This window comes from Triticum aestivum, chromosome 4A (assembly GCF_018294505.1).
Source record: "Triticum aestivum cultivar Chinese Spring chromosome 4A, IWGSC CS RefSeq v2.1, whole genome shotgun sequence".
NCBI classification, from domain to species: Eukaryota; Viridiplantae; Streptophyta; class Magnoliopsida; order Poales; family Poaceae; genus Triticum; species Triticum aestivum.
This window is the reverse complement of record NC_057803.1, coordinates 383,492,923-383,503,920: the sequence shown is the minus strand read 5'-3', so window position 1 is coordinate 383,503,920 and position 10,998 is coordinate 383,492,923. Positions and strand designations below refer to the sequence as shown.

Genomic DNA, 10,998 nt, shown 5'->3' with positions numbered 1-10,998 from the left:
GTTCCTTTTGCTTGTTTGTCTTGTTTGGGTAGAGCCGGGAGACGAGTTCGCTAATGAGGAGCCCGTTGAGTTTGCTTACAAGGATCAAGTCAACTCTGACAACTTTGTAGGCAAGATGATCATACCCTCGAAATCACTTCTATCTTTGCTTGCTAGATGCTCGCTCTTTTGCTATGCCTATGCTACGATACCTACCACTTGCTTATCATGCCTCCCAAATTGCCTTGTCAACCTCTAACCCACAATGTCCTAGCAAACCGTTGATTGGCTATGTTACCGCTTTGCTCAGCCCCTCTTATAGCGTTGCTAGTTGCATGTGAAGATTAGAGATCGTTCCTTGTTGGAACATTGTTTATTGTTGGGATATCACCATGTTATCTTGTTATCTTAATGCACATATATACTTGGTAAAGGGTGGAAGGCTCGGCCTTTTTGCCTAGTGTTTTGTTCCACTCTTGTTGCCCTAGTTTTCCGTCATATCGGTGTTATGTTCCCGGATTTTGCGTTCCTTACGCGGTTGGGTGATAATGGGAACCCCTCGACAGTTTGCCTTAAATAAAACTCCTCCAGCAATGCCCAACCTTGGTTTTACCATTTGCCACCTAGCCTCTTTTTCCCTTGGGTTTCCGGAGCCCGAGGGTCATCTTTATTTAACCCCCCCCCCCGGGCCAGTGCTCCTCTGAGTGTTGGTCCACCTCGTCAGCCGCCGGTGGCCACCAGGGGCAACTCTGGGCTGGCCTACCGGAAGTTTGGACAATCTGAGTGTGCCCTGAGAACGAGATATGTGCAGCTCCTATCGGGATTTGTCGGCACATTCGGGCGGTGTTGCTGGACTTGTTTTACCATTGTCGAGGATGTCTTGTAGAACCGGGATACCGAGTCTGATCGGAACATCTCGGGAGAAGGAATATCCTTCATTGACCGTGAGAGCTTGTGATGGGCTAAGTTGGGACCCCCCTGCAGGGATTTGAACTTCCGAAAGCCGTGTCCGCGGTTATGGGCAGATGGGAATTTGTTAATGTCCGGTTGTAGATAACATGAAACTTAACTTAATTAAAATGAATCAACCGCGTGTGTAACCATGATGGTCTCTTCTCGGCGGAGTCCGGGAATTTAACACGGTGTTGGAGTAATGTTTGATGTAGGTTGTTCTAGGATCACTTCTTGATCATAGTTCTTCGTTCGTGCTTTGCCTTCTCTTCTCGCTCTCTTTTGCAAATAGGTTAGCCACCATATATGCTAGTCGCTTGCTGTAGCTCCACATATTACCTTGCCTTACCTATAAGCTTAAATAGTCTTGATCGCGAGGGTGCGAGATTGCTGAGTCCCCGTGACTCACAGTTTACTTCCAAACCAGATGCAGGGACCGACGATACCGTTCCAGATGATGCGCTTGAGCTTAAGTGGGAGTTCGACGAAGACTCTCGCCGTTACTATGTGTCTTTCCCTGATGATCAGTAGTGGTGCCCAGTTGGGGCAGTCGGGGCCCGTGTCGCATGTTGGGGTTGATATTTTATTTTGGTACCGTAGTCGGACCATGAGTGTATTGGATTATTGTAATGTTATTCATGTATTTGTGTGACGTGGCGAGTGTAAGCCAACTATGTATCTTTTCCCCTTTTATATATATATTTACATGGGTTGTTGTGAATATTACCTTACTTGCGACATTGCTTTCAATGCGGTTATGCCTCTAAGTCGTGCTTCGACATGTAGGAGATATAACCGCATCAAGGGCGTTACAGGTAGGCCTTATGGGCCAAAGGGGGAAGCACACCAGCCCACAAGGGGGCTGGTGCGCCCCTCCACCCCTTGCCCACGCACCAAAGAGGGAGGGAAGGAAGGGGGAGGCGCCCCAAAGGTAGGCAGCCCCCCTTTCCTCCCCCATGCACAAATATGGAAGAGGGGGATTCAGCCAGGGTATGCGCCCTAGGGTAGCCGCCGGCCACTTGGGGCGCCCTAGGGGCTGCCTCCCCTCCCCCCTCCACCTATATATATGAGAGGATGGAGAGGGGCAACACACACCACGATTCCCTAGCCGTGTGCGGCGCCCCTCTCCCTCTAGTTCGTCCTCGGTCATATTTTTGTAGTGTCCGCTGAAGCCCTATGGAGATAGTTGCATCACCATCGTCACCACGCCATCATGCTGCCGGAACTCATCTACCACTTCACCCGTCTTGCTGGATCAAGAAGGCGATGACGTTATCGAGCTAAACGTGTGATGAACGCGGAGGTGCCATACGTTCGGTACTTGATCGGGCGGATCGTGAAGGTGTACGACTATATCAACCGCGATGATAAACGCTTCCGCTTACGGTCTACGAGGGTACGTACACACACTCTCCCCTCTCGTTGCTATGCATCTCCATGGATAGACCTTGCATGCGCGTAGATTTTGTTTTTGTTTTCCATGCAATGTTTTCCAACACCAATATCTCTTCCTAGTCCGAGTCAGCAACTAATGCAACAAAAAGACACTGTGAACTTCACTAATGCGGAACGGGTGCCAGTTATATCTTCTTTGCAGTCATACTATGAGTTTCATGCTCAAGCTCGACAAACTTCTTGTACCCGTAGGTTCTTTGCTTCAACTGAGTTGTAGAGTTATCATGGAACCAAGCTACGACCAAAACCATGGCCATTGTTCGACTTCAATCAAGACACCACCCAGCTGATGATAAAATGGACACCTTTTTCATGCAATTGCCGAACAGTACATGTGGGGTTCGAGCACTACATGTGTGGTCAACTCTATCCAAGGGTGATGAGCATGCCAATGCACTGGCAATTTTTTTAGCCAAGAGCAATTGAAGGGGAGTGGGCATTTTACTAGAGAATGCAAACCTGAACAATTAGATGGTGGTTCAAGAACCAAACTTCAGCTTGTCGTACTGATGAATTTTCAGTGCTGCTTCTTCAAACGTGCACCACATTGGATACTATTAATGAGGCCACCTACAGAAAAGAGAACATTAGAGGACAAAAATCCATTAGTCTGAGCACTTTTCACAGATGCTCGTGCATATATGAAATTGGATGAAACTTATGCTATTGTTGTTCACAAGTGTGATCAGAGAACTTCTCAGACCGAGGTTTGCTACTCTCTTTCAATTAGAGATCACCTGGTGAGTATTTTGGACTAATGGCAAGTCTAGGTACTCCTGCTATATCTGTAGATGCTTCAGTGCAGCCCTGGGTGATTCCCACTTATGCAAGCGTACAGATTGGTAACACTCAGTGCAAGTGTGTGTGCACTACCTCAGGCTTATTTAGCAAATGGTTAGAGAAGTTTGGGAGCAGTAAAAACAACAAGGTTGTTTGGCAAGCATCTGGACCGGATGGTCGATCCAGAGGAGCAGACTGCAATGCTATCTGCCATACTACTTCCAGCAATAGTCTAACTAGAGAACTTCCAGTACAACATGTGTCGTATGAGCTTGTGCTATTCCTGGCGTGTCTGCTGGACATTTTCAACACACAACTTGATGCCTACAACAACATCTGCTTCCTGTTTCAGATATGTTCAGCTTCTTCGCTCCACCAACGGGGCGATTCTTGGGATCCTGGAGGGCTCGCATTGCGTTTGTCACTGGAATTGGCTCGAAGGGAGGTCTTTGCAGGGGGGTGTATCACCATCTTAGTTGTCCGCTTCCTCATCCACGTGAGAGACATTCACTGCATCGATTGCTTGGACTCCTATCGACTCAAGGGCATTTTCAAGAAGGGATGGGTGTCATCACCGTCGCCGCCATCTTCGCGCAAAGCTCCACCGATCACAAGTGCTACCACGGCTTCAACCGGGGCGGTGTTAGCCACGACTACCCCATCACCACGTTCTTTGATGGGATTTTCATCGGTCGCAAGTACTACCTCCCCATCATTGTAGTCTACCTTGACTTTGGCTACCGATGCGGCTCCAACCAAGCCCAGGAACATCGAGCACCATGGGACCCAGGCGATCCTCGACGATGTCGGCTTAGGGTCAAGCCAAGTCTCACGGAGGGAGGGATGTCAGCGACTGGATCGTGCAGGGTCCTTGAGTCGGCGAAGAAGCAACACGCGATGCACGCATCATGCACGCCTTCCCGTCCCCAGATACCCGCTACCGGCTTGAGGGCAAGCCGACTGTTTAAGGGGGAGGGGATGTCAGCCCCCTTGCTATGTTGGGCTGTTAGTGAGGGGCCGGGCCTAGCTGGCCCGTTACAACAGCGACTACAAGTACGAGGGCCAAGGGACAGACAAGGCATCCGCGGAGGATCACGAACACGACGACGACGACTCTCTTCTTCTTCCTCTCGCTTCCCTCTTCCTGTATCCTAGTTCGTGCTTGTAATCAGGGCTAGCTATGTAATTCGGGCTTGTAATCGACATCTAGTTCCCTAACAAACGGCGGCGATGACGGAGGCACCAGAAAACCCTAGCAGATGTTGATGATAGGGTTTCAATTGTGTGTAGATAAATCGATTTGCCTATAGCACCGCAGGTTTTTTTTTTTTTTGGTGAGGATCTCGAACGGACGGACCCTTACAACACGGTCAAGCCTGTCGTGGCCAGCCCGTAATCTGTTGTTGTCTGTCGGGCCAATCGGCCCATTTAGATGCATCCAGTGGACCAACTAGGCCGAACTTTCCAGCTTCTAGGGCTACCTCTTCATCTCCACTCCTCCACTCCCGCACACACGCCGGCCACCACTAGGGTTTTACCGATCCGCCTCACCCCACCCGGCCACCACCAGATCGCCTCCGCCCTACGCTCTCACCGCTGCCGACGATGGTGGGATACGGGATCCAGTCGATGCTCAAGGATGGGCACAAGCATCTCTCGGGCCTCGACGAGGCCGTCCTTAAAAACATCGGCGCCGGCCGCGAGCTCTCCGCCATCACCCGCACCTCCCTTGGTCCCAACGGTGAGTGCCCTTCCCCCGTTCCCTGCATCTTTGCCGCGGTTTGGTCAGTAGAGCTTGTCGGGTCTCGGCGCTCGATCGATACCGGCAGTCGCGTGTAGGTTGTTAGTCTAGCAATGGTTAAGGGCGTGGCCGTGTGGCCCGTTTTGCTGTGATTCGCAGTTTTGTACAGTAGCGTGGTAGATGCAGAGAAGCTCCACAGCTTTCTTTTTTTGGGCGCATTATTGATGAGTTGATTCTGTTTCAGGAATGAATAAGATGGTCATTAATCATCTAGACAAGCTCTTTATCACGAATGATGCTGCGACAATCGTGAACGAGCTTGATGTCCAGCACCCTGCTGCTAAGCTCCTGGTGCTCGCTGCCAGAGCGCAACAGGAGGAGATCGGAGATGGAGCTAATCTCACCATATCTTTCGCCGGTGAACTGCTCGAGAAGGCTGAGGAGCTCATCAGGATGGGACTGCATCCAAGTGAGATCATCATTGGGTACACCAAGGCCATTAATAAGGTATTTACCGTCCAATAACCAGGCATTGTATTATTAATCCTGTCATGTGATTGTGGGCAACCCCTGCTTTTGTTTAATCTTTCTGTTTGCAGACGCTTGAGATTTTGGATGATCTAGTTGAGAAAGGCTCGGAAAATATGGATGTCAGGAACAAGGAAGAGGTCGTGTTGAGGATGAAATCTGCTGTTGCAAGCAAGCAATTTGGCCAGGAGGATGTGCTGTGTCCACTTGTCGCTGATGTAGGCTAATCCGTGCCACCTTACGTGAGAGGAAATATTTTTTTTTCACATCAAGGAATATACCACTAATATTTGGTTTGTTTCATCTGTTTATCATGGCTTTTCAGGCCTGTATCCAAGTTTGCCCCCAAAACCCGGCAAACTTTAATGTTGACAATGTTAGAGTGGCAAAGCTGGTTGGAGGCGGCCTTCACAATTCTTCTGTAGTCCGTGGGATGGTTCTGAAAAATGACGCTGTCGGGAGCATAAAAAAAGTGGAGAAAGTGAAGGTGAGCTTGAAATTGTACACTATGTTAATTGTGTATTTTTGTCGATTATCTGTGTGTATCTGTTTTAGTGACAATAATGCATTTTCTTATGTATAAACAGCTCCCACATTGTAGTGTACTTGCATACAATAGGTGCTGTCAATTCCTAACGGCCTATCTCAGACCGCCCACCATCTAGAGTTTATTCTGCTATATGTATTTTCCCACCAAAAATCAAAGTTTTCAGTAACTCAAAATTGAACCTTTTTGAAGTTCTGCTTTTGATTTATGATGATACTGCTTTCTCTTTAATGTTGGTTGCTTATATTATATAAAATGCCTTTTGTGGGTTTCATAGTATTTTCTAGGTTAGTTAAAATGATATCCATCTCATCTTATTAGACATTTAAGCTTAGTTGGTGTTCTGTAGTTATGTTTTACTCATAGCAACCCTGTGAATCAACCTGGATGGCTTATATGAGCTTTTAGGCATATACATAGATAACCATTATTAGTTTATGCTCTGCTCTGATCATGGACTGTTGTTTAGTGTGTAAATTGCATAGCATTGCATCATTCATGAAATCTCCAATTCCAACTGTGTCTTCATGAATTGATTCACTGTAGAATGCAACTGTTACGTTATTGTACCATGATGCAGTCCTGTTATGCTTTTCTGTTAACCAAAGTTCATGCATTGCAATTTTTATTTGCTGTAACCCCCCTTTTATGCATGTTTCATATTTTATGTATGATTTTTTGGGGGTTCCTGCCATTGTTCTAATTTCGTTTCATTCATTCTGTAGGTTGCGGTATTTGCTGGTGGTGTTGACACTTCTGCAACTGAAACAAAGGGAACTGTTCTTATACATTCTGCTGAGCAGGTATGTTAGTTGTATGAGATAACCATCCATTTTTTGTTTGTATACTTTGCTGGTTTACTGCACTCAGAAAGGGTTATACATGGTTTACTTCTGTCTTACAAACATGTGTAGTAACCTTATAACACACATGGTTGTGGTGTTGTGCAGCTTGAAAACTATGCTAAAACTGAGGAAGCAAAGGTGGAGGAGCTTATCAAATCTGTGGCTGATTCAGGTGCCAAGGTTATTGTCAGTGGAGCAGCAGTTGGCGATATGGCATTGCATTTTTGTGAACGTTACAAGTCAGTATTTCGCTTCTCATATGAAATGTCGTCTTGGTTTAGGATAGTTTTTTCTTGTGGAACTTCTTTCTACATTTTGAGATAACCATTAATTGGAGGTTGTAATAGTTTAAGACATCTCACATATAGGTTTATTTTTGCAGTACCATGATTTGGTCCTGCTTTACAAGTGATACTTATAGATATTCTGGTTTACAGGCTAATGGTTCTGAAAGTCAGCTCAAAGTTTGAGCTTCGAAGATTTTGCCGTACTACTGGGGCTATAGCACTTGTAAGTTCTGGGTTCAAAATCTGTTTATTGAATATCAATAGCAACTTTATTCTGATGCCATGTGCTTTATGAAAAACAGTTGAAGCTTAGCCGACCAAATGTGGATGAATTAGGATATGCAGACTCTGTTTCGGTGGAAGAAATTGGCGGTGCTCGAGTATGTTTCATGCCTTCATGCTTTCATGAGTAACATCACTTTGTGCTTGCTCAACTCATGAGTAACATCACTTTGTGCTTGCTCAACGCACTTGCTTTGCTTTATAGGTGACTGTTGTCAAAAATGAAGAAGGTGGAAATTCAGTGGCTACTGTTGTCTTGAGAGGCAGTACAGATAGTATATTAGATGATCTTGAAAGAGCTGTGGATGATGGCGTAAACACGTACAAGGTATGTATGTGATGCAGGTTGAAACCAATCTCCTTGCATTGTTTTGTATTTTAGTAATGCTCCATTATCGTCTGATTTGTAAAATGTTATCTAACTGTTAGGTTTATTCCAGTCAATGTGCAGGGACAGTCGGATCATCCCTGGAGCTGCTGCAACAGAAATAGAACTGGCAAAGAGATTGAAGGAGTTTTCTCTGAAGGAAACAGGGTAACTATATTTGTTTGAGACAAATAAATTTCATATATGCATGTAAAAGGGCACATCTGAAACATGAGGTTACAAAGATGGTTCTGTTGCTTAACCACCTTCAACTGAGCAAATTTTATTATCGCATGCATTTCCAGTACAATGGCAATAAATATAGAAGTCCTATTGTGCATCTTCTCCTGGTGTTTATTGGGATACAAGGATAGGTGGAGTGGTTGCATCTGAAGTCCAGATAGGGGCTTTTTGTTATCTAAAATGTGTATTAATAAAAACAGTTGTTTATTCTTTGTTACACTTAAGTTGGACTCAAAGACATATTTGATATGTGAACTGTGTTCTTGCTATAATTATTATTTTTATATATGTGAATCGTGTTCTTGCTATAATCACCTTTTGTAGTTGGTTTATGAAACTGAATGTTGTTACTTATACGTCTTTCCCTTTTTTACACCATCTGTTAGTCAATTATGCAGGTTGGATCAGTATGCCATTGCAAAATTTGGTGAAAGTTTTGAAATGGTTCCAAGAACACTGTCTGAAAATGCCGGACTTGGTGCAATGGAGATAATATCTTCTCTCTATGCTGAGCATGCTGCTGGCAATGTGAAAGTTGGCATTGACTTGGAGAAAGGTGCTTGCGAGGATGCCTCAATCATGAAAATATGGGACCTCTATGTTACAAAGTAAGCCTTACTCAACATCTAGTTGCCAATACGTGTGGAAATCCTGCTAGAAGCCTTTGCATCTGTGTTTATGCTGCTTGTAGCTAGTAGTAATCTACCTTGTTATGATGATAGCATTATACTATCAGGACCTTGATAAGTGCCACACGTGTGGGCTGAAGGAGGTTGGGCCGCATGCCCTTCTAGCCACCCATTGTGACACGTCAGCCTTTTTCTTTTTTCCACACATGCATGCAAACAGGAAAGTAAACTGATGATATCAGCAGGAATCTTTTGGGTTTTCAAACTTTAAAATGTTTCATCTCTTAAATGACAAATCCGATTGAAAAACTGTTTTGACCTTGACCATTAAATCCGTCGCGACGAGAACTTCAAAACTAGATCCCATATCGATATGTTTCGACGATATTTTTTGGCGGTCAAAAGTTGCCATGTCTATTGCACATAAATTGCCATGGTGTTTACACTGAAGTTGCCATGATATGTTTCAACTACTTTCTCTTCTATGTTTAAAGTAAATTTTGACATGTTATAAAAAAGAAATTAAGAAACTAAACTTGCCATGGTGAGTTACTAAAATTTGCCATGATCCATGAAATAATTTTGACATGCTTCATAATTAAAAAGAAATCCTTTGTCAATTAATTAAAAATGCATGGTCAATTACTCAAATTTGCCATGAACCAGAAACTAAATTGCCATGGTGAATTACTTAAATTTGCCATGATACATGCACAAAAAGTTGCCATGGTTCATACGAAAAATAATTTCCATGGTCAAAATACTAGAGTTGCCATGATCTATAAACTAAAATTGCCATGATCCATGAATTAAGTTTGCCATGGTCAATTAATAAAATTTGCCGCGAAAAGCAGTTGAAATACAATGGTAGTTTAAATCTAGAGGAAATAAAATAGATGAAACATATCATGGCAACTTTAGTGTAAACACTATGGCAACTTCAGTGTAACATAATGGCAACTTTTGGCCAAAAGAAAAAGTCGTCGAAACATATCAATATGGGATCTAGTTTTGAATATCTCGTTGAGACGGATTTAATGATGAAAACGGATTTTTAATTGGAATTTTTATTTAAGAGATAAAACATTTTTAAGTCTGAAAAACTAAAAAGATTCTGCTGATGTCATCTGTTTGATGGCAAAATAGATGGCAATGGAGGTGTTTGGACCATGTTGCTTCGTGCCACACTTGTGGCACACTTATCATTTTGGGACTATTATTACCGCTTGTCCTTGATGTTGCCAAAATGCTGCGCCAAGGTGTCTTGTACATAATCTGTTTTTTATACCCAGTTCAGTAATTTTGTGGCACTTACCATTTGGGTATTATTATTACCGGTTGTCCTTGATATTGCCAAAATGCTACGTCAAGGTGTCTTGTACATAATCTTTTTTTATACCGAGTTTAGTAATTTGTGTTATCATCTATATGTTCCTGCTTTCATGCCCAGTTTATTAATTTGTTTGTGTAATTAAAGTGCATACGGAGGTTGTTTGGCCCCACTTAACCTTTTTCATTTAATCAGGTCCTTCGCTCTAAAATACTCAGCAGATGCTGTATGTACTGTTTTACGGGTTGACCAGGTAGGATTGTCAATCTTCTGTGTCATCTTCATATACATAAAATTATGGTAGTTTATTCATAGGCTAATACTTATGTGGAACACAGATCATCATGGCAAAGCCAGCAGGAGGGCCGCGACCCCCCCAACAAGGTGGCATGGATGAAGACTAGTTTTCTGTGTACTCTTGTTTGCTGTGTATCATGCTGTGGGATTTTCGTGCAGAAGACTTTCATCTTATGTAGGTTCAATTCGAGTAATAGATTTTGGCTGCTTGGGTTTCACGGTTGGTGGGGCAGCATGCTTTAGCTGATGTCTCGCGGTGTATTTGTGAGTTTCCTCTGTGGTGCTGTCTTACCGGTGTATCACATGATAACTATTGAGACTTGTTCGTCTAGTTTATCATACGAACCAAAGCTTGTCTTGGAAGATCGTGTTTGTAAAATTCTGCTGTGTTAACCCTTTGCCCTTTAATTAAGATAGCTGTTTGTTTGAGTTTGTCTGGAAGGGTGACATTTTGCAGAGTGCTGCTGAACAATGTGTTTGCCCGTTGCAGTCTGTTCATGTGAGCATGTATATTTTGAGAGAATTCCCTTTATTAAAGTTTGGTTCCCTATTTGGCCCAAAATAATTTTTTCTACCCTATTTGACACCTAAAGTGTGAGGTGAAAAGCCCATGTTGCCCCTATTGCATTGTGTAACTATCCTGGATGTAATAAAAAAGCAAACAATTCACTCATGTTTTATGGATGTTCAACGGATGTTGCGCATGTCTATGTATGGTCCAATATTTTGTTCCTTAG

At 43.8% G+C, this 10,998-nt stretch overlaps 1 protein-coding gene across 2 annotated transcripts; it reads left to right on the top strand.

The window, feature by feature from the left end:
• The first annotated feature begins 4,601 nt into the window (after nt 1–4,601).
• Nucleotides 4,602–10,690, top strand: LOC123086146 (T-complex protein 1 subunit theta). Of its 2 annotated transcripts, none has more exons than XM_044507859.1 (13): nt 4,602–4,906; nt 5,151–5,413; nt 5,506–5,652; nt 5,760–5,921; nt 6,707–6,784; nt 6,932–7,065; nt 7,264–7,336; nt 7,416–7,493; nt 7,601–7,723; nt 7,836–7,930; nt 8,404–8,613; nt 10,160–10,217; nt 10,303–10,690. In XM_044507859.1, the coding sequence occupies exons 1-13, from the start codon at nt 4,771–4,773 to the stop codon at nt 10,366–10,368; spliced, it is 1,623 nt and encodes a 540-aa protein (XP_044363794.1). In that variant the 5' UTR covers nt 4,602–4,770; the 3' UTR covers nt 10,369–10,690. The 2 variants fall into 2 exon arrangements, with proteins under 2 accessions (XP_044363794.1, XP_044363793.1); XM_044507858.1 differs by having other exon boundaries at nt 8,392–8,613.
• The last annotated feature ends 308 nt before the right edge of the window (nt 10,691–10,998 follow it).

Excerpts from the sequence above, each read along its gene's own strand:
- LOC123086146 (XM_044507858.1), top strand. The coding sequence starts at position 4,771 with ATGGTGGGATACGGGATCCAGTCGATGCTCAAGGATGGGCACAAGCAT. Across the intron at positions 5,653-5,759 it reads TGTGTCCACTTGTCGCTGAT|GCCTGTATCCAAGTTTGCCC; the intron begins GTAGGCTAATCC and ends ATGGCTTTTCAG. Across the intron at positions 5,922-6,706 it reads AAAAAGTGGAGAAAGTGAAG|GTTGCGGTATTTGCTGGTGG; the intron begins GTGAGCTTGAAA and ends TTCATTCTGTAG.